At 32.6% G+C, this 25,048-nt stretch overlaps 1 protein-coding gene across 1 annotated transcript; it reads left to right on the forward strand.

Moving 5' to 3' along the window:
- Positions 1–16,941: 16,941 nt before the first annotated feature.
- LOC108460796 (serine/threonine-protein phosphatase PP2A catalytic subunit) lies at positions 16,942–21,498 on the forward strand. Its single transcript, XM_017760451.2, has 6 exons — positions 16,942–17,528; positions 18,407–18,521; positions 20,066–20,174; positions 20,258–20,335; positions 20,656–20,847; positions 20,955–21,498. Exons 1-6 carry the CDS (start codon positions 17,276–17,278, stop codon positions 21,126–21,128), a joined length of 921 nt encoding a protein of 306 aa, XP_017615940.1. The 5' UTR covers positions 16,942–17,275; the 3' UTR covers positions 21,129–21,498.
- The last annotated feature ends 3,550 nt before the right edge of the window (positions 21,499–25,048 follow it).

Consider the following 25,048-nt stretch of genomic DNA (forward strand, 5'->3'; position numbering starts at 1 on the left):
CCCAATTATGTGAAATTTATGAAAGACATACTGTCAAAGAAGTACAGATTGGGAGAGTTTGAGACTGTTGCTCTCACTGAAGAGTGCACAACAATGTTGATGAATAAACTACCTTCGAAGCTGAAGGATCCAAAGAGTTTCACTATCCCCTATTCAATTGGAAATCATTATGCTAGTGAGGCGTTACGTAATTTAGGAGCGAGTATAAATCTAATGTCTATGTCTATTTTCAAGAAGCTAGGATTGGGAAAGCAAGACCTACTATGATGACTTGCAATTAGCTGATCGATCCTACTCCCATCCAAAAAGTAAAATTGTGGACGTGCTGGAAAGAATAGATAAATTTATCTTTGTAATAGCCCGTTTTCAGTGTTGTAAAAAATAGTGGTTTTGATACCACAATTCTGGTGAGTAAATTATTATTTTATTATTTATTATAGGTCTATGGGATATTATTCAGGTTGTATTAAAGTTTCGTAAAGAAATTTGAATGTTTAAATGGTTAATTAAGTGAAAAGGACTAAATCATAAAAAGTATAAAAGTTGAGTTCTAGTAGTTAAAAGGGCTAAAAGACTATGGAAACGAAATCAAATCGATTTAAGTGGTAACTAAACCATTTGATAAATTAGTGGATAGTTCTAAATATCGTTTTGATGAAATTATGATAAATTCTAAAGGTTAAAATGGTAAATGAGTAAATAAAGCTAAAATAAAAAAAATTATGTCCATCTTCTTCATGTTCACACTACACCACATAAAATCACCATTGAAGGATAGGGTTAGGTTCGGCCAAGCTCTCTTTGGTGCATGTAAGTGATTTCAAACCCCATTTTTAGTGATTTTTATTTGAGTTAATTTTAGCTTAATCTAGTTAGCATGAGGGTTAATTTGTAAAACTATTAAAGATTGAGGGTTGTGCCATGAAGGTTTTTGAATGATTTTTTATGTTAGTTGAAAGATTATGAATCTTGGTTTAAAAATAAACAAGTTTTGTTAAGTGATTTTTGATGAAAATGGCAATTGGGGATTAATTTGTTAAAGGTGTAAATTCTAGGGTTTTATTGTGAAATGATCGTTGATATGGGTTGTTTCAAAGTCCCTTGTATTTATGCTTAACATGGATTTAGGTTAAAACAGTTAAATTGCAAGATATGAACTTAAAGACTAAATTGTGAAAAGTTAAAATCTTAGAGGCAAATTCATAATTTGTATGAAAGTGACTTATGGATTAAATTGAATTCTAGAAGTACTTGATTGATTGAAACTATCTATTTAGATCAAGATAACCCCGTTCGAACTTAGATCAAAGAAAAGCTAAAGCTTCGGATTAGTTCAATCTAAGTTCCACGCCCTAGTTATTGAGGTAAGTTCGTATGAACGGTAATTGTGTTAATGTTATTTAAATTGAGTATTTACTATGTTATGTTTAGCGTAAATGGATTGATATATATAAATGTCTCAAAACTATGACGAATTGACGGATATTGAGTCTCGATTGAACCTCAGGAATTCTTAGGATACAAATGACATGTCATTAAAGATTTCATGTTTCGGGTGCTGGTCTTGAATGTCCTACCGATGGCTGAGGTCCTGCGTTTGTTGTGGATACTCCACAGCTTCTGTGAGAAGCATCGTGTAGCTTACATTCCAATCCACAGCTCATGTAAGCAGGCCCATTTCATAGCTCGTGTGAGCAATGATGTAAAGGAAAGTTTCTAGTTGATCGATAATACTCCGTAACCCTAATACAGTAATGGATATAGGTTAGGGGTGTTATACTTATTGGTATCAGAGCTATGATTTAGTCAGTTCTCAGATTGAATGTAACATGTATAGAAGCCTCAGTTCAATAAGAACAAACGGAGAAGGAGGAGTGGAGCAAACTAGTCAAGCTTCAGAGAAACACCGAATTTGATTCTAGTTTCTTATCCTTTAATTTTATTTCTCATGTTATGAACATGTCTATAAATATTTTTTTTGTTATTATTCTAAATTTAATTAACATGGCTTAAATTTATTTCGTGTTAGGTTGATTGCATTTTGTCCACCTAATTTATTAAAATTATGTTAGTGTTGTTATAAGTCTTGGTAAAATGTTCAGTTAAGTAAAACTATGATTAGGTTATTCTTGCATTATAATTGTAAGGTAACTAATGAATTAGTTATTAATCGTGTTGAAATTGTAATTAATTGAAGTGCATATTTAATCTTCTAAGGTAACTGAGGGTTTAATTAGCGATCGTATTAAACGGTACATTAGCCTTGCATAACTTGTAAGATTATTGTGATTAAATCGTTTCAATATAGGAATATATTGTTACCTCACTTAATCTTTTACTTGCTTATTTAAATTGATTAATTCTTTGAATTGGCATAGTGATATGTTCAAGATATTAGTTAATTTAGTAAGTCTGTATGTGCTATAATTAACAAATTACCAAATTACCGTGAATTTATTTGTAACAACATGAATATTGTTTTAGTAATATTAAGTTAAGAAATGTAAGTAACAGCCTGATTTTGGGCCTAGTCAGAACAGTGGTTTTGGAACCACTATTTTGAGGCCGAAGAAATTATTTTTAATGTTATTTTATGTGTTATAGCATGATTATATGAGTGCATGAAAATTTTGGTGAAATAATTTTAGCGATTGCTAGCTTAATTGACAAAAAGTACTAAATCACATAAAGGGCAAAAGTTTTTTTTTTTGCAAGCTAAATGTGTTAAATAGCTAGAAAACCATAATTGAGGGTCTTTAAAGAGCAAATAGACCTTTAGAAAGGACTTGGCCAGCCTTAGAGACAAAGAAATTGAAAAGTCAAAATTGGTGGGTATTAGGTGACTTATTTGGCATTAAAATAAAACAAAAAAAAAGAAAGAAAAATTTGTCATCTTTTCATCTTTCTTCTTCATCCACCGAAAATGCAGCAAGGAGGGGGTTTTGAAAGCTCAAAAATACCAGCCACTTATAGTCCTTGCAAGTAAGTGATTTAGATAGCCTTTCTTGATGATTTTTGCATTTTTAGGACCTTTGTAGCATAAGCTAACTAATGAGGAGACTATTTTGAAAAATAGTTGAATGTCTAGCGTTCTGCCATGTGAATACTCATGTCTCATATTGTTTACTGAATTTTTATGGAAGAAAATGATTCATGGTTGTGTAATAAACAACTTTTGTGAAAGAAGTTTGCATGAAAACACCTAAAAGGGGTTATTTTGTAAAGTTGTAAAATAAGTTGTAATGTGTGAAATAATTGAAATTGTGAGTTTCTATGGTTAAAAAAAGAATTCAGCTAGGCTTGGTAAAGGAGGAAATTTGATAGAAATCGATTTACGAGCCTAAGGGCAAAATCATAATTTTTGTAAAGTCTAAGGCAAAAAAGTCATTTTGCAAATTGTGAATTATAGAATGGTTTAATTAATGAAATGATTAAATAAGTGAATTTCATTATGTTAGATCAAGAAAATCGAGATTTGGGCTTAAATCAGAAAGTACAAGGTTATGGACTAAAATGGAGTAATTAGCCGAAATTGCATTCGAGGTAAGTCCATGTGACTAAATAAACATGTTATCCATGTTATTGTTAATATACTTGAAATCTATCTTGCTTTGGTTATATTGAATTATATGTTGGTGATATTGAGTATGATGAAAGTGATGCCAAATGTTAACAACATTCATGTGAAGATAGAATACATTAGAAATTTGATGGAATATGATATTCCATAGAAACGAGTAAGTTGTATGTTAATAATACAACTATATTATTTTGATGTGTGATTGAATTGATATTGCATAAATTGTTTTGATTGTGAATATGAGTATGCATGTTGAGAAATTAATGTAATAAAGACTCCCGGTTGATGAGAGCTAGTGTAAGACCTGTCTGGGACATGGCATCGACTTTGATGTACTGGCCAGTGTAAGACCATGTCTGGGACATGACGTTGGCATCTTACCCTATGTTTGAGGCTTAGTTAATATCCTGTAGTGTTCCAAATGGTTCAACGGGAAATTTACGATTTAAGTCGCAATGATAAAGATTATGTGATAATACTCTAAAATGACGTGTTTTTCTATATTAATCATGTGTTTATTTTAAGCTTGAGCCTACTAATTTGAGCTATTTATGTCTTTTTATCTTTTAGGGACTAAATTGGAGGCGAAAAGTAAATTCAAGGGAAAAGCATCAATTTGGAGATTAAATGGGCCAATATGCAACGTGGGACAAATATGATGCCAAAAGTGCGAACATGGAAGGCATAAGGACTTAAAAGCAAATAGAAGAGATTTTATTTTTGAAGACTCTATTTTATTTTATTTTATTTATATTAGGATAATTAATATTAAGATAAATATTAGGATTATTTAATTTTAGGATTTTATTTTAATTATCTTTATTTATCTTTAATTAAATGTATTTATTTTATCTTTTAGAATTTAAGTTAAATTAGACTATCTTCCTAGCACTATAAATAGGGGGTGAAGTGACTCTATTTGGGAGATCATCTTTTCTGTAAACACTCTCCCCCCCCCAAAAGTCTTTTGTTCTTTCCATATTTTTTTTCTTTCAATAAAATTTCTTTTTCCATAATTTTATTTACTTTCCCACCACTATCATGAGCCACTAAAACCCTTCTAGCCAAAAGTTGTCAATATTTCCCCAAAAAGGGTTCTTGAGGTCTAGAATCCGTACTTAGCCTTCTCGCCAAGTATTCATCGTTTCTCACTTTCTGGTGACGCTTAGTCCATGGCCCTTAAGAAGTAAGCTTTTCAATGTATGCAAAGGCGGTCGCTTTGTATGTTTTGGAAGGATTACACAGTCGGTTCATTAACTTACTGCGTCAGAGGTTGGTAAGCCAAAGAGACAAAATGGCGTGGGATTCGCCATTGAGAAGCATTGATCTAGCATAGATTACTGGCTAGAGTCAGGTTCCCTAAAAATCGTAAGTCTGATCTTTGGAGTTGGTGGTTGTAGGCATCCTCTTCAACTATAACTGGCTTACTTGAGTCGAGAAGGATCATCCAAAAGCCAAGGATTGAGCCCGAGGTAGAATGAGACAACCGAAGGCTGGAACTTTCCCATAAGAATTTCTTTTCTCTTAAAACTCTCTTTATTATTTTTATTATTTTCGTAATCATAATTTCAGTAAACTTTAAATTCTGTTTTTCTTTTATTTTCACTTCCAAAATCAATTCTTAAATTTTTTTTTCCAGGAACGCAGGTTTTCTTGGGCACGATTCTGCCCAGGATTTCGAAAAACAAGCATTCGTATAATCCGGTCCTTGAGGATTCGACCCTACTTCCTCTTTACTATTTCTTTTTCTCTAATTTATAGGGAATAGGATATTTTTGGTGCTCTCAATGACCGCATCAATATGGCTATGTTGTGAGTGGTATAGGTACTTACATGATATTGCTGAGATGTGAACTCAATTCATGTTGTATGATTAGTGAGGAATGAATATGAGTATGTTGAGTAACACAGGTATGTATGCCAAGCTCATGAGAAATGATTTCAGTTTATTATGCACATTTGGTGAATATGTAAACAGGTAATTCATGCCTATAAGAATGATTTTGTGATGACCTTGTGATTATAGGTCTATACTTATGATGTATAAATATGTATCTTTACCAATGTGGTGAAAATGAATTAATAAGGTGTGATAAACTTAGTATTATTAATTTACACTAAAACAATTTTGGATAGCAGCGTAGTCGAATATGAAAATCCACCAAAATATTGTGGAAATTGAGTTAGAGGCTGAATAAAATATGAAATTAAATATTAATGAGTCTAGTTTCACATAGAAGAAAAGGTGTAAGCAAAGGAGTTTCATATTATGAAATATTTAAATTGTTGTGAGACAGAGTCAGAATGATTTCGAAATCCCCTATCCTGATTTGGGAAAATCATTAAAAATTGTAAAAAAATAATTATAGGTTGTAATTTATACAATTATAATCCTTAATGAGTCTATTTTCAAACGAAAGAAACAGGAATATCATTCGGATCCCGTGTGAAGAGATAATTATTTTTTAGTAAAGAAAGGTTGAAGCTGTCAAACAGCAGAATAGGGGTGACTTTGAAGAATAAACTATACTAACTGGGTAAACCAAAAATTCTGAAAATTTTGTGGTAAGAATATATGTGAGTCTAGTTTTTGTAAAAATTAGTGGATCTTAATTTTGAGTTTTGTAACTCCAGATATAAATAATTTAGTGACCATGACTCGAGAAAATAGCTTGACCTAAACATAGGTAAAAAGGCAATCGTGTTGTAAGAATTGGTGGAAGCATATTGATAAATTGCTTATTATTTTCATATGGACTTACTAAGCATGAAGCTTACTCCCTCCTTTCCATTTATTTTAGCTTGTCAGGTTAGCTCAGGGTTGGAGATCGTCGGAGGCGGCATCACACTATCAAGTCACTACCTTTGGAATAATGAAGCATATATTAGAAATTTCAAGTGAGTGGCATGTATAGGGATCTAGTTTTATGACATGTGTTATTATGCTTTGGTTAAATGTATTGACTTATATTGAGTTATATGTATATGGCCATGAGATGTGACTCATATTGATTATGGTTTGTAAACCTAGTTATTCATGTCATGTCTAATGTTTATGATGTGATTATGTTTGTTTGCCATGCATTGTTGGTAATATGACATGCGTGTTAGATGTATGCTCTATGACCATTTGAGGTGATCATAGCCATGTAGTAATTGTATGTTATAAAAATAACATGACGATGGTTGAATATGAGTGCTTGAGGGATAAGTTGGTGCTTAGCATAATGGTAAAAGTGGTCATCAAAATGACGGGTCTTATAAATGTGAATTAATGAATCTAGACTTGGTATTTTATAAGTAGGTGCATTACATGTAAGAGGACATGTCAATGTTATGAATGTTTCTTAATAAAGGGTGTTTAATCACTAAAATGATCTCATGATTTGTGATTTTGATGTGCATAAGGCTGTAAGGGATTATGGGTAACATGAAGGCTTGGAAAATAGCCTAAGTATTGGCCCTACGGGCTGAGACACGGCCATGTGTCTCAACCGTGTGAGTGACACGGCCTGGAGACACGGGCATATGGCCTGGCCATGTGGTTCAATTTGCATACTAACGTCATAAATAGAGAGTTACATAACCTGAGGACACGATCGTGTCCTTATGTCCACACGGGCGTGTGACCCTGTTTCATGGGAAATTTTTCTAAGTTTTCCCAAAACTTTCTAAGGTTCTCGGTTTAGTCTCTAACTTCTTTCAATGCATGTTTAGGGTTTCATAGGCCCGTGTATGGGACATTATGCATGTGTATGAAGAGTTTTGATTTGAACGAAATTTTGTAGCCCAGTTATTGCATGTTTGTGAATGATTAAGTCCGGTAATGCCTCGTACCTTGTTCCGGTGTCGGACAGGGGTAAGGGGTGTTACAATGTAATTGACCTAACACAATTATGTCATACTTATTAAAAATTTTTTTTCAGAAATTGTGTATAGGACATTTTACCTTTTTAATTTTCTTAGTTAATTTACTTCATTGAAATCTAGTTTTATTAAACCCTTTTTCAAAACAAACGATTTTCCTTCACAAAGTGTTTTTAATTGCATTTCATAAATATTTCTGTGCATAATCCCTAACCCGTATCTGTCGCCAAAGTAAGGTTACGAGACCGAACAATTCACAACATAAAGCATACATTTATCAAATATAAAGCATTCATTCTCATAAATCATTCAACACAATCACATTGTCCCTTATAAATGGCCTACAAGGCCTTAAACATGCTTTAGAAGTGGTTCGAGACTAAGCCGATAACATACGAAAATTTTTGGAAACTTAGAAAAATTTCAACCATACAAGGGTCACACACCCGTGTGAACAGGCTGTGTGCCTCACACAGCTCTAGGCATGTCTGTGTCTCTGGCCGTGTGAAAACAAGGCATACATACTGACTTGGGTCACACGGCCGACCACACGCCCGCGTGTCTAGCCCATGTGCCCTTTGAAGTGGCTACACACGACTATGTGCTAGGCCGTGCCAAACCTGTAGGGTATACTAACTTATGCAACACGGCCAAGTCACACGCCCGTGTGCTAGGCTGTGTGCCAATTAGAGGGTATACTGACTTGTACCACACAGCCGTGTAACATGACCGTGTGTCACACACGGCTGAGACACACGCCCTTGTCTCTGCCTGTGTGGACAAAAATAGGCCATTCACAAGGCCAATTTGCTACCCTAACTTCAAAGTACCTACACAAAACAAAATAGTACCGTTTCATTATACAATTAGGCAGCCAAAATCATCAACCAAATGCACAATTCATACTATTATAATTTCATCTATTCCAATTCTGAAATCACTACCATTTACTTAGCCAAATACATGCCAAAACAATATCAAACAATATGGTTCATTTATCATAATTCACATAACCATTTTAACTTCCATAATGTCTTGGTTACAACCATGTCAAAACAAACCAAAATAAGCCATCACTCATGGGTATATTTATACAAACCAAAACATATACATTTACAAGTTATTTCTAATAGCCAAACACACATCAATATAAGCCAAATCTCATGACTATAATCACAACCAAAATACCACATCTAGCCTATACATGACATATACCATAAATGTATAATTCAAAAGTACCAACTTAGATGTTTGATAGTGCGATGATGTTGCTGACGGCTCCCGGATCCAAGCTAGCCTTGATTCACTATAAAACATAGAAAAATAAATGAAGTAAGCTTCATAGCTTAGTAAGCTCATTTGTGAATAACTTAATTCATTGAATCAATGCAAATCAACCAATTACACATGACAAAACCATATACACATTGACTACAAACCTTTCTTATGTCTCAAAACATGATCAAATACCATCCCATCGAACTTTCACTGTTTAATACTTGAATAGGTTTTGTACATACCTGTATCGCCTCGTACTAACCTCTTTCTCAACCACATCATTCGTTTACCCGTTGAACCATTTGGAATAGAAATCGGATACTCAGGAGTCTTGTACGATAAGTGCTTATACCATGGCCCGTAACCAAATCAAAGTAACTTATCCGAAGAACTATTATCATGGCCCGAAGCCACATCATCCAATATGCATGGCCCGAAGCCACATCATCCAATATGCACCGAAGTGCTAATATCATGTCCCAAATCCAACTTAACGTATCACTTACTAACATGTCAATAGTATCCAAAACTATTCTTAAAGTTCAACTGGGCTTTCACACTTTTCGTTTCTATCATCGAATGCAATCGTAGAGTCATTTTAACAATTCATACATTATCCATAATCCTGTTTTAACAATGTATGCAATATTAAAGCATTTTAACATACATTTATAATGTAATCGTCACATACGAACTTACCTGGTATTCAAAATTGACGGATCGAGTCGATTACTCGATAACCTTGCTTTTCCCCCAATCTAAATTTGAATTCTTTCTTTCCTGATCAATATGAATTCAAAATTAACTTATTTAATCAACTATTCATTCAATTTAGTCCAAAACATACATTTAGGTTTATTTGCACATTAGCCCATAAACTTTCACACTTTTAACAATTTAATCCTTATTTCACAAAACACAATATTCACATAATTTCAATAAACTCAAGCTTGGCCGAATTATTTATAGTCCCTAGCAACCCAAAACTTTTATTTATTTCAGATTTCAACCACACAATTTGCACATTTCACATTTTAATCCCTATTATGCATTTTCATCAAAAATCACTTTACAAAACATGAAAATCTATCATCAAGCTTTCATATTTCAACATTAAACATCAATGAACACATAGATTCAACAATGGCAACTCTCAAAATCTTTAACAGTTTCAAAATTAAAGGTACGGGTTTGATAGATTGAGCTGCAACGATTACAAAGACATAGAAATCATCAAAAATCTAGCTAAAATTGTATCTTAATCAAGCTAGGAGTGTGCTGAAACTTAGAAAGCTTCAAACCCTTTCTTTTTCCTTTGATATTCATTCACCAAGGAAGAAGATGAACACAAATTCATGTTTTGCTATATTTTAATTAACTTAATTTATTAGTTTACTATAATAACCTTTGTTATAAACATATAAAAACATATAATGGATGGCCACAATTGTCCACTTACACTAATCATGGACTAATAACATTATAAGGACCTTTTATTTATTAAATCATAGCAATTAAACACCTTTAACAAGTAGAATGCAACTTTTGCATTTTACGTGATTTAATCTTTTTTATCAAATTAACCAACCAATCGATAAAATTAGCTCACGAAATTTTCACACATATCAAATGACATGCTGTAATATCAAAAATAATATTAAAATAATTTTTTGACATCGAATTTGTGGTTTTGAAACAACTGTTTCAATTTAGCTAAAATTGGGCTGTTACATTACTTGTCACTTTATTACTTGTTGCAATTGTGTACACTTACACATTTCCATTGTTCCATCACTATCAACAAATGATTGCAATAAATTGCTTGTTTGAGAACAAGCAACCCATGGCCATGTTCTATATTTATCAATCCACACAATGTCAATAAGAGGATATCATTAACTATTTAATTGAGTTATGAATTTCACAATTTCTAGTAAAGCCATGTCATACACTAGTCATGTACCCAACATACCAGCTATGGGCTCAATCATCTTTAGAACATAAGCTTCTACTTATATCAAAGTACATAAATTGCATACGTATGGTCAGTGACTAACTCAGGATTTAGGTAAATCACACCATGAATGCCACAAGTGAATTAACTCATAAATGGATTCAGAATAAATTCTTCTTGGGTCTAGTCTAATGTATCATTCTACCAATGAATACATCTATTTTTTTACTCATGGAGTCAACTGCTCTGATAAACAAGACTATCCATCTCCCCAATTGGAATTGTAGACGACATAATAATCATTTTCAGTATTTGAATAAAATGCTCACTTTGATTCTTTTACGGGATTACGGACTCATTTAGGTTATCTACTGAAGTAAGTCATCTTTCTCACAATCTAAACATTCTTTACAATGTCACTTATCTTCAGTTTGAACTTTAGACAATCAATGAGCTAATATTTGCTTGTCATAATTTCTCTAGGCATGCAAAATATAAAAGATAGAAAATACAAAAGACATAATAATGAAATGTGAAATTAATTTTGTTTATTTATTCATCGTTCAAATAAGTAGAAAGCAATTACATGTTTACTAAAATATGGGTAAATTTCCCAATAAATAGTGTGGCATACTTAAATCCTGAGTGGATGGTAGGCTATGTATGTGACTCATACACTTTGATGTAAGTAAAAGCCTGAGTTCAAATAAATAAGGAACCGAAAGCTAGTGCATTGGGTTTATGACTTCTATAGTATGTAGCGTCATTCATTATAGTGGAATTCATAGCCCAGTACATGGGTAAATGATATCCTTCCATTAGCATTACATGGTTAGTGAAAAGCAAACATGGTCACAAGTTGTCCGTCTTTATGATGGATGACTTGATCACTATTTGATAATGATTGACTCTTTCTGAAGGAAGATGTAATGGTTACCATGGGATAAAAAAATGATCATATTGGGAGAACATATATTATCTCAAAGAGATCAAGGATATCTTATAATTGTAACACACTTATGATAAGGTCATTAGACGAGCACTGAGTAGTTGCTTTCGTAATGGCATACCATTAGAGAGAGCTTAGTCACGATATTATAGTGGAATGACTTCATAATTAAATAAGTTTATAATTAATAGGCAAAATGCTGGAACTTAATTATAAATCATTTGATCCTCAACTACATATGTCTAATAGGTCCCTCCGTTAGCTTGTTGAAACCATAAATGAGTTGCGTGTTTGAATAGAAATGAATGGAATGAATAGGAAAAGAGAAATAGGAAAAATTTAGGAATGATTATGGTTTTCTCTGAAATGGAGAAATGAAATCATTTGGAAATGAATGTACGTATCCAAACATGGAAATGGAAATGATCCATTTGCTATCCTAATATGGATTATTTAAAACATGATCGGAAGAATGAGTTTATGTTTTTGGACTATTGTAAAGCCCAAAAATGAAAATAAACCATTCGGCCATAGTGAACATGTTGAGTTGTGAAATATTGAACATATTTTCTGAAAATTTTAACAGTGGCAAAATCGCCAAAATTTTACTAAGGGTAAAATCATCAAAATTTTGCTAGAGGTAAAATAGGGTTGAGAAAATTATTTTATATATAAATATTAAATTTATTTTAGGTAATAAAAAAAACTGAATCGGGTTGGATCACATTACAGAGTACTAGGTCAAAAAGGCTCAAGAAGTACTCGTAATTAGACCTGATGTGAGAAAGACCCAAAAACCCTTATGGACATGAAGGGGGTGGAAACCCTAGTAGGAATACTAGGGTGTGTTGTCCACCCTAGTCATATTCTAAGTAGAATGTTGTTTGTCTATTTGAAATAAACCACTACAACTCAACAAGGGTTCTACCTTATCTTCCTATAAATAGATGGCACCGATAAAGCGATTAACACAACTTTGAAAGATTGTTATTCTGTCTAAAAATAGAGAGAATTTGTTCTAAATTAGTACTTATATTTTTCCAGAATAACAATTTTACCGATTTCTATTAAGAAGAGAGAATTTTCGTTTTCACCCCAAAAGGAGAGAAAAAAACTTTTTCTAGTTCTGTGTTTCCATTTAATTGGTTCAAGCCTACACTCGAAGCAATTCGTGGTACGAGAATAGTTGAGAAGATCATTTTGTTAAAAGCCGGGAACAACAAACGTCCGCTAAGCTGAAAATACAATTACGAATTTGGTTAATGTGTATTGCTATAAATATCACAAACCAGGTCAGTTTTCAAAATTTTAATTTTTCACTATGCAAGAAAACTAATTTCAAACTGATATTTTTCTAATAGATAGGAGTTTTAGCCATGAAGCAAATGCAAGAGGAATATGTGAAAGGCCTTATGTGTAGACATGCATGGAAAAAAAGGGGAATTTCCTTTAGAGTATGTGCGAAAAAGTATCTGCCATTAATAGTCTACCAAAAGTAACGAATAAACCAATATTGGTTGTGAGAAAGTGAGACGGTTCTTCAGTTTTTATTTCTAAGTATTTTTTGGTGAAGAGGATGCCAAAGAAAGGAAGTCCGCCAAGGACTATCTTAGGTGGAATGTCCACCAAGGATTAACAGAAGAAGAGGATGTTTGTTGGGACTATCTAGTGTTAGGGAACATGCTAAGGACTATATTATAAATGGAAAGTTTGCCCCTCATGATCTAATGAGAAGATAGTCCACTAAGGACTATGATAGTCCACTAAGGACTATCTATTGCTGGGAAGTCCATTAAAACTACCTGATTAAGGAAATACATGTTCGGACTATGATGATGAGGGGAAAATCCAATTGGGACTATCTTACAGGTACAATTTCAGAAGGAAAGAGTAGTGCTTAAATATCCGCCAAATCTTATATTTGATAGCCATATACGAAGACGGAAGTAAATAGGTTTCCTTTTAAAAATGGTAAACACACAATCTTAGTTATAAGGAAGCAGATGATGGAATAATATAGTAAGTAGAATTTGGATTTGACATGAAATGAAGGAATCAGGGTAATAATCTGCCATTTTGGTGAATCGTCTGTAAGTCTGCCAAAATTAGTCGAAGATTTATGCACTTGTTTACGTGGCTATCTTTTGATGAGTCAAACCAGCAAGATAGAATAGAAGTTTGAATTGAAGCTTGACAAGACAGGTCTCAAAAGGAGGTTTTCAAAAGAGAATGAATATGACCTCTGCACTGATATATCCAACAGTGATATGTTTAAGAAGAATGTACAGACGTTGTCTACGTCAGTCGAATTACAGGACCTTCTATGTTGTTTAGGGAGTTTAATTTTGTGCATTAATTCTTATTTACCCGAAAATTTGAGATTATTTTATGAATACTGTTGTACAGGATCTCACTAAGTTCGTTTGAACTTTCAAGTGTCTTACCTTAAATGCAGGGGCAAAAAGTGAAACGAGGATTGTGTGGAGGGACCAAGCCAGACACCACTAAGCCCACACGAATGGCGTCGTAGCTGTATCATGCATATAGAGGGGCACCCTTAAAGGCTACACCTCATGGTTCAAATAAACGAATTCTTATATAAATTTTATGCTCCAGGTCATCGTAAATATATATACCTGCTCATTAAGGCAAAATGATTATAAGAACTCCAACTCTTGTATAATAGAAAATTTATTCAAAGTTTAAGTATTGAAACATGTTGATATTTAAGTGTTTAGGATTAATTTTTGGGGTACATATGGATTAAATCTGGTGTTGTTAATTTTTGTAAATAAATTAATTTAGAATGTTGATAAGTAATGCGGTTTAATTGTGACATTTGGTACCCGCACTAGGCGATTGGGTCGAGTATAGGGTGTTATAGGAGATTTGTGGAGTGTGCCTCGTATTTTGGCCGAAACAGAGTTAATGTCGTGATGAGGAAGAGTCGACGTCCCAACGACGTGACACATAACATCTCAACGAGAAGAAGTCGAAGTCTCGATGACACGATGTGTGACATCACGATGTGGCGACGTGTTTCCTATTAAATCGAGTTTCTTCTCCTAGTTAAATTCGACTATCTTTTTCTAGTAGAACTCTAATAACTCTAAAGATATTTTAATCAGATTAGCCCACAAATTTTAGTACATAAATAAGGGCTTTTAGCAACCCTAGAGAGTTTGGTTCAACAACACAATTAAGAAAGAGTTTTGTGAGAATTTCAAGAGAACTTTGTGTTTTGGGTTCGGGATTATTTTTGTTTTCCATATTGTACTCCTCTTTCGATATTTGTCATTTTATTGAAGTTTTTTTTGCTCGTGATTCTTTATCCTCTTAAGAGTAGTTTTTCCACATAAATATTTGTGTCTAATTTTCTTTGTTCTTTCATGTTCATTGCTTAATTTGAGTTAATCATCAACAAACAACATTAAATAGTCACTTGGATGACTCAACTAATATATGGATGCTCATAAATGTGATATAAGATGTCAAGATGATGTAAAATCATGAAAAATCACCTTAGTATTCACTTTCTCATTCTAACCAAGTTTTCGCTCATAAGCCATTCAAAACCCTAGATGTAGGTGATGAAGATAATGGTGAAATGATGATGATGATGATGATGATGATGATGATGATGATGAAGGATTTTGTAAGAAAATAGAAGAAAATGGTGATGGATTTGAAAAGAAAAATATAAAAGAGGTGAAGGAAAAGAAGAAAATGGAGAGCTTCTTCTTTCTTCTAAATGGTCAGCTAGTACAAAAAGAAAATGGAGGTTATTTCCCCTTTTTTATCATTTTTATAATATTATCATTGTATGGTCAAAAGGTAAAATAAATATCATGTCACGTGGTTATGGTTTATTTTTAAGACAAAAATGAGTTTTAATATACTAAAAATCATCTTATCACCATAAAAATCTACGAACACAAATATTTAATCATAATTTCTCTTCAAATGACTAAAATATCCTTGTTAACAAAATTACTATTTTACCCTTCAACTTGTATTTTTACTCAATTAAGCTCAAAACTTTAAAAATAGCTTAATATCATTTCTAATTACTTCCAACAATCTAAAATTAATTAATTTTGTAAAAAATAAATTTTCTCATCGGATACACGAATAAAGTTCTCAAAAAAGTCTTGTATAGAAAATCAAAAAATTTAAGGCTTTATGATGACTAAATATTCATGCAGATTTTAGATGGAGTATGTTAGGAAGTGTTTGAGATTAAAATTTCATACCTTAAATTGATATTGCAATTGTTTTATGTTAGTATTTGTTTAAAAGGATTTGGAGTGTGTTTGTGGTGACTTTTAAGGGAAATTTTGGTCCCTTGTTATAAGGTATCAGTACTATTATTGTTTTTATCAACACTTTGCAAGTCAATGATAACAAAATTGATCCAAGGGGTCCAAGTTTCAATACCCTCATTTAAGTATTAGATTCAAGTTGACAATAAAAAGCTATGGTAAATAAGACCAGGCACCTATACCTGGCACCTAAGTACCGATACCTACGCTTAGGTATAAAACATGGTGGCTTAGAGATTAATACCTAGCCCTTAGGTAGGGCTCCTACATTATTTTGAGAATTTTGGGCTCGTTGAAGTGAAGCTCGATTTCGGTCGCGAACACTTCCATTTACCAATGGATTTTTCCTAAATAATTTCAACTTAATTTTTAAACCTCCAAACTAACTTTACTACATTCATAAGAATTTATTTAATTGACTCAACAATTTTAAATCTCAAGTATTTTCAAGCTTTTATTTGATTTTTATAAGAGAGGTAGTAGTTAATGGAATAGTACATGCATTATTTAAAAAAATTGTGTGCTTCTTTTAAAAATTTAGGATTTTTATTGAAAATATAAAAATCTTATTTTTGAATTTTTTTGTATGTTTGAAATATAAAGATAAAATTGTAAACATTGATGATTAAAATAAATGATTCTAGTTTCCTTATAATTGTAGACAAATGAATTACAATTTTAAATAAAAAGAATAAAGACTTAATGTCTCAAAATGAAAATAGATGAACCCAGCATCTTAGAATACTCATTCAAGGAGTAAGATTCAAAAATCTTTTCCAACTCTTTGTCAGATCTGGCATATTTAAATAAAAAAAAAGTAGAAAGAAGGGGCCAATTGCAAAGGTTGAAAACTTATAAAGCCAAATAAGTAAATGAAATGAGTTCAAAAGAAAAAGTTGTCAAGGTACAGGTGTCGCTTCCTCTAGATTTTTGACTGGGCTGAGCCACCGGGGGTGTCTAAAGATCACTCACCACAACAAATACTTGGAATTATTAATTCCAATTATTGCAAAAATGAGAGATTTCAATTTTCAACCAAACAAAAATTATAATAATTAAAAAAGGGCTAAAATTTGCCATTTCATTTGCCTTTGCATTTGAGTTTCATTTCAGACTGCTCGTTTCCCTTTATTTTTATTCTCCTCTTTTAGCATTTTCATTTCTAAGCAGCGCTGCGATCCAAATAAGTAACCACCAACGCTTGGCGGATCAAAATCAACCGATCCGACCGCTTTTTTTTTCTTTGTGTTTGTTTATCTTTTTCCACGATTTTGCGGCCAGTGGTGAAAGGGGGAATTGGGTGATCGGACAGTGGAGGAACAAGGATGCCGTCTCAGGGAGATCTGGATCGTCAGATCGAGCACCTGATGGAGTGTAAGCCGCTGTCTGAGGCGGAGGTGAAGGCGTTATGCGAGCAGGCACGAGCAATACTAGTGGAGGAATGGAACGTACAGCCTGTGAAGTGTCCGGTAACGGTATGTGGAGATATTCATGGACAGTTTTACGATCTAATAGAGCTGTTTCGGATAGGAGGGAATGCGCCTGATACAAATTATCTCTTCATGGGAGATTATGTAGGTATGTTTGTCACTTTTTCATAGGGTTCTTTCCCTGTTCTTTTAACTTTTTGGTGGATTATTTGAAGTCTGTTGTATTGATTTAAGAGCTGTCCGTTTTCCTCGTCCTTCCTCTTTTTTCTTTTAATTTTCTGAATAATATTTGCTGAGTTTGTTTTTTGTTTTAAGAGTTGGAACTCATGAAAAACGTAAGGTTCGATAAACCTCTAGTTTTTGAAATCTATTAATTAGAAAATAATAGGTTGGCCGTAAATCTATTTTACACCTTATTTATAGTAGGATTGCAAATAAATTTTTAATCCTAGTGTTAAATTAAAATTCTAGGGTAACTTATTATCCTAACCATCGATATGCCTGATAATTAACAAGACTGATAATATAATAGCAAAATGAACAAAAAAAAATGCTCCATAGAATAGCATAACAGTGGTAGCTTCCGTGTTATATTATCATGTTACTAAAATTGAGAAAACAAAAATGCCTTTCAGCATCGCCCCTTAGATGCTTAAAACTGCTGAGAATTTTGGGTAGGAATGGTGTTTGAGCTTGCCCTGCTTGGTCTAAGCTGTTGGCAGTCTTTTTGATTAGTATCTTACCTCTGAGGTGGAGTTGTACTGTGAGACTAAGTTCTTGGTCTAAGTTTGGACTTTCAGCTTTTTAGGGAATTTTTCTATGTACCAGAAATAATAGCCACTATTGCGTCAATCCTTATAAATGTGAAGTTGTAGCTACCTTGTCTAAAGCTTTTAGATGGTGAATGGAGTGGGATGTAGGTAGAAGTCAGGAGATTTTATAGTGCCTATATAATTTCTGCTGTATGCAAATCCATATTTATGAATTGGAAAGGGGTTTTATTTTAACCTTATTGCATATGTGCAGATCGTGGGTACTACTCGGTTGAGACTGTCACACTCTTGGTGGCACTAAAAGTCCGTTATAGAGATAGAATCACAATTCTTAGAGGAAATCACGAGAGCCGTCAGATTACACAAGTGTAAGATCTTTTCACCTGCATTTCCTTCTAACATTTTAGGTTTTCTTGGTACGAAGGATGAAAGGGGTGTAGGATAAAACATTGTTGATCCAATGGTTAAGTTACAATAAGTGCTTACAAAATTTAATCATGAGGTTTAACAATTATTCCCTCCTTACCCCTTTCTACCCTGTTTGGTCTTTGTTAAGCTGACTGACTTAAAAGGTCTTCAGGATTTGTGAAAGAATTTATTTAAATTGGGGGGTGCTTAACTAATTTGGATATTTGTAATTGAGCAAGTTTAGTTGATCAATCATCTTGGAGTTACTTCTTATATTTGACGGAGTTTTTATTGCTATTTTCATATTTTGTGTGGGAGGATTTAACAATTAACATACAGCAATTGAGCAGCTTTAGTTAATCAATCATCTTAAAATTACTTCTTATATTTGTTTGAGTTGTTTTGCTAATTTCATAAATCCCTGGGAGGATTTAACATGCACGTCCATGTCACATGCATGTTAGAGATGGGCTTTTGGTTTGATTAGTAAAATCTGTCTTGAAACAAATCACATGATCAGTTGTTAGCTAATTATTAATTATTGGCCATTCACAATGTTCTGATGATATGCTCTCAATTTAGTCTTGCACGAGAAGCATGTTTATTAACTGTTAGATTGGGGCCAACCACCTTGCACTTATGATGTCAAAACCCCCTCTCTGCCTTTTCCATTTAGTATGCGTTTCACCTATATTACCTTGACTCTTCATTCTTTTTTGAAGTACCTGTGTTTGGCATATAGTATGGAGATTTGATCCTCTGAAAGACCCTTCAAAAACATGAAAATTGAACATACCTATGTTGGACACATGCCCATGTTCAACACTTGCATCTGAGCCTGAGTTACATAGCTTTTCACTTCTTAAATTTCTTTATTTCCAATGGAAGAAAACTACAGAGCATTGCTAATTGGATGCCTGCTTAGTTACCCCCTCCCCACCAGACCTCTTTGTCCTTTTTGCATTTCTCTATATGCTTTAACTTCTTTCTCTATTTCCAATGGAAGAAAATATGCAGTATGACTATTTAGATGCTGCGAAATGTTTGTTTAGCTGCTTTTTTTTTTTTGTTTAATCATATTTATACTCTTATTGAGAACTCGGACTTGTGTGAAGAAACAAGAACTGTGGGTATGAGGCTCTATGTTCCTGCTGGGTGTCTCGTATTACTATATAAAACTAATTTACACATGTTAAAGGAGATATGAAACAGATTTGGATTGTGATTAGTCAACTTTCTCAATGTTAAAATCATAAGAAAGTCTTTGAATGTCCTGAGGCTGAAATCCCATGGACTGGAGCAATGTATAGATAATAGGAATAAGGATGTCAAATTTGACATGAACCAATAGTTACAAACATCATGGTGGTTCATGAATGCTTGCAAAAAATCGTTGGATTTCATCGATTAAGGTTGGAAACTTGCTCACATTGTATGAGGTGGTATATTGGGTTCTATATTTATGGTTTCACAACTTTAAGGTCTTATTTTCCCTCCTTTTCAGGTATGGTTTTTATGATGAATGCTTGAGAAAATACGGAAATGCTAACGTATGGAAGCATTTTACAGACCTGTTTGATTATTTACCCCTCACAGCTCTTATTGAGAGTCAGGTTTGACTTTAAACTGTAGTAGACTGTTTTAAGTTGATTAATATCTTTACAGCTTATTACAGCCATGGAATTTGACATCACAGATATTTTGTTTGCATGGAGGACTTTCACCATCGTTGGACACATTAGACAATGTTCGAGCATTAGATCGTATACAGGAGGTATATAACTGATTCTCTCAACTATTTTTAATCACTTTGGTCCATGTCCATGGGGAGTACTGCTAATTTGTCATGTACTTTGAATCGTGCACAACCAGTTACATGAATGAGGACTTGTTAAATTATTAATGATGGGATAGTTGAGAAAATGGGCAAGAATTGGGATCTTAGTATTAAAATTATTTTCTCCTCTGGTGTTGAGGATAGAACTGATTTGTAGTCAAGTTGCCTCAGATATTTGATGCATTACTTTGAAATTTTATGATAGCTATTGATTACTTGGTTGGTTAATTGGTGTGGAATTATGTATTTATGGATAGGTTCCTCATGAAGGACCAATGTGTGATCTCTTGTGGTCTGATCCTGATGACCGCTGTGGATGGGGTATATCTCCGCGTGGTGCTGGTTATACGTTTGGACAAGATATTGCAGCTCAGTTCAACCATACCAATGGTCTCAGCCTGATTTCAAGAGCCCATCAACTCGTCATGGAAGGATACAATTGGTGTCAGGTGTGAAACCCAAAATGAAACAGTTTAGCCTGGTTTTAGAACAATGTTTGGTTTTTATACATATTATTATTGTAAATAATATTATAATATCATGTGATCTCTTTCAGGAGAAGAATGTGGTGACTGTCTTCAGCGCCCCAAACTATTGTTACCGATGTGGGAACATGGCTGCAATTTTAGAGATTGGGGAGAATATGGACCAGAATTTTCTTCAGTTTGATCCGGCACCTCGGCAAGTTGAACCTGACACCGCACGCAAGACTCCTGATTATTTTTTATAATTCTTTTTTAATTCATATAATATATACTACATATAATATATATTCCTGCTATAGCTGTTTCTAGCCCCTGTTTGGAAGCGAGAAGCTATTTGTTGGTTTAAGTTGAGGGTCATCGACAAGATCATTCATTCATTGGGTTTGTTAATTTTGCTTTAGAATCGCATAGCAGTACTGATGAAGGTTCCCCAATGGGCCCTCGTCTGTATATTTCTTAGAATTAGGGAGGAGCATCAATAACGTGTTTATCATGTGTTCTGTAGTTTTGCAGTTTCCAGGGTGAGTTTCTAGCATTATTATTCGTACGGCTATTTGTATGGCTCCCCGGGATTACACCAGTAAACATAAGATACCAAAACCAAATTTACGCCAATTAGACATCCGTTCTATTTATTTGTTTTGTATCTATCACTGGAAATAACCTGCAATTAATGGTTTACCTTAAATCAATCAAAATATATAACGGATGGTACTTACTGATGTTCAAATGTGTTTTGTCCATGAAGGTTCCTTCAGCCCTCATTTAGCTTTTATTATACACTTCGATTCTTTTGAATGTAGGTTGAGATGGCCTTGACTGAGGTTTTGTGGGAACAATTTCTTTTCTTTTGAATGTAGGTTGTGATAGCCTTGGCTGAGATTAGAGGTGATCATGGGCCGGGCCGGGCCGGGTTCGGACCGGGCTCAAGTAAAATTTTAGGCCCGTCTACTAGGCCCGGGCCTGGCCCGGCCCGAAATATGGGCCTAAAATTTTACCCAAGCCCGGCTCGAAATAAAATTACTAAGCCCGAGCCCGGCCGGCCCGACCCATATTAATTTTTTTCTTATTTTATTAAATAAAAAATTTAAAAATATAATAAATCAAATATATTTAAAACATAAAAATAAATATTAAAACAAATAAAAATAATACTAAAACAATTCTTAAAACAATACACAAATTAACAATATAATAAAAAATAGTTATATTAAAATTTAAAATAATTAAAATAAAAACAAAAAATATATTAATATATAATTCGGGCCGGGCTGGGCCCGCCAAAAACTCTTACTCGAGGCCTGCCCGTTTTTAAACAGGCCTCGTTTTTTGCCAAGCCCATTTTTCGAGCCTATATTTTTACCCAAACCCTTCCATTTTTGGTGACCCTTGGTGGCCGGCCGCCAACCATGATCACTCTATTGAGATTCTGTGGGAACAATTTAAATATAACGTAAGATTCCATCTAGGAATTGGTATGGAGTGATGAGATTGACGGTGAAGGATCGAAGATGGCCTGAGACTGGTGGAGGGGTTATGGTGATCGTGCGAGAGCTGGTGATGGTGGAGGTGAGTGATAGGGTAGATAAAGATTTTCCGGGTTTGCAGAGAGTTTAGACGATTTTTTTTTTCTATTTTTTTTAGATATTTGGTGTTTGAACTTGGACGACGCCTAAATTTTAGGGTAGTAATTTCACCCTTCAGCAATTACAAAATGATTTAATTTATATGTTTAATTGATAGAATGTAATTGCACAATTATTTCTTATTTTATGTTTGCTTGCACAAAAGTAATTACACAATTATATAATAATAAATTCTAAAAATTAAAATTAATTATTATACAAACCATCAATAATAATTGAGAGAAACATTTATTTAAACGAGTAATAATGCTTAAAATCAAATTATTGTACATAATATGGTAGTACGAAAAAAAAAGCATTTGAGCTATTCCTTCTCTAAAATTAAATATATATTATTTGTCATCATCGTTTGGTTCTTCATCATGATTAAATAATTAATATAAATATTATATAATTTAGTTAAAATTAGTATAAATATTTTATAATAAATATTATGTAATTACTAAATGTATATAAAATTATCTCTCAACAATAAAAATTTTAAATTATTTAAACAAGGTTAGTAAAATGAAATATAATTTATTTTTAAAAGAATATATGTTTTAAAATCAAAGTACTAATTTTATTATATAAAAGTAGTTTTTAGATTTAAATAATGTACAGTATGTTTGTAAAGTCCTAAGATAATTGAATTTAAGTGCAACTGTTTGTAATTATTTACATAATTACTCAAATTCTCGCCTTTAATTGGGGTGTTTTAATTACACAATTCATTGAGACCCACTAATTATTATGGTTAGTAAAAACATGTCACATATGTGTAATTACACTCGACTCCAAATACTATATGACTTCATTTTAAATATTTTTAAATAATATATATTTTAAATTTATATATTTTAAATAAAAATAAAGTGATTGATATGTATAATCCTATAGTATGATGTCATCACCATATAGTAAAAACTTTGACAAAATTAAGATTTTAAGTTCTAATCTTTTGTCTAGGAAAGCCAAACCCAGGGGGTGAAAAACTAAAAAGCACAAATACTTGTTTTTGGAGCAAATTAAACTTTCCTAAAACTTAAACTTAATTAAAAAATTTTAAAAATAGAAATAATTAATGTTTGACAATTGTCTGTGAACCTACCGATTATAACCATATTGCTTTCCTTTACGGGCATGACTTTTCTCCTAATTTGTTTAATAAAAAATAAATATAGTTAAAAAATAAATTTATAAATTTATAAATTTTAAACCCTAAACTCTAATCATTAAAATTTTAGACTTTAAAATCTTAATTCCTTTATAAATATAATTAAATTTTTTAAATAAAAACAATCAATTACCGACAATTGTCTATAAGTTTACAAAGAGTTTCATTTATAAGCGTGACTTTTTTCAGAATAAATAACCCTAAACCTTAACCACTAAAATCATAGACACTAAAACCTACAACTTTAGACCTTAAAACCTTAAACCATTCAAGTTAAACACTAAATATAATTAAAAGAATAAAAATAATCAATGGTTCACAATTGTCCGTGGATATACGAACTGTCAACATACCATGTTCCTATATAGGTGTATATAGGTGTTACTTTTCTTATAGCCCCTAACCCTAAACCCTAAACATTACTAAATTTTTAAACCATAAAATCTTAAACAATAGGCCTTAAAACCCTAAACACTTACCTAAACCTTATTAAACCATAAACTTAATTAAAAGTTAAAAAAAAAGAAATAAATAACGGTTCACAATTCTCTGTGAGTCTACGGATTGTCAGTATACCATTTTTCTTTATGAGCATGACTTTAACCCTAATTCTTAAAATCATAAACCATTAAACCCTAAATATTAAACCTTAAAAATCAAAACCTTTCAAGCCAAACTCTAAACATAATTAAAACATTAAAAATAAAAATAAAAATAAATAATGGTTGACAATTGTCATAGAGTTTATGGACTGTCAGCATACCGCTTTCTTTTATGGGCATGACTTTCCTCACAATTTGTCCAATAACAAACAATTTTAAGTCCTTGGATTGTAACACTAATAATAGTATTATTATTTTAGATGTAACATTATTAAAAAAATTGAAAAGTATTACAAAATTTTAAAATCATAAACTTTAACCACTAAAATCATAGACTCTAAAACCTTAAACCTTAAAACCTCAAACTTAGTTAAAACTACTTCAAAAATCAAAATAATCAATGGTTGACGATTGTCAGTGAGTCCACAGATAGTCAACATACCATTTTCCTTTATAGGCATGACTTTCCTCATAGCCCCTAAACTAAAACTCTAACCACTAAAATCAAAGGACCCTAAAATCCTAAATGAAAACAATTAAAAGGAAAAAATTCAAGAATAAATAAATAAAGATTCAAAACAAAGATAAATAAAAGCACAAAATTAAAGGTGGAGGATAGATAGAATAAACTGATGGATATGGATAGAAGATAATTATCCAATTAAACCCTTTGAGATATTAATCAATCCTCCAAGAAATAATCTTTGACAAATTGAAGGATGAATAATGAATTCCCAAGACTCCTTGAAAAAATTCGAGAA

The sequence above is a fragment of the Gossypium arboreum genome, chromosome 1, assembly GCF_025698485.1.
Source record: "Gossypium arboreum isolate Shixiya-1 chromosome 1, ASM2569848v2, whole genome shotgun sequence".
NCBI lineage: Eukaryota > Viridiplantae > Streptophyta > Magnoliopsida > Malvales > Malvaceae > Gossypium > Gossypium arboreum.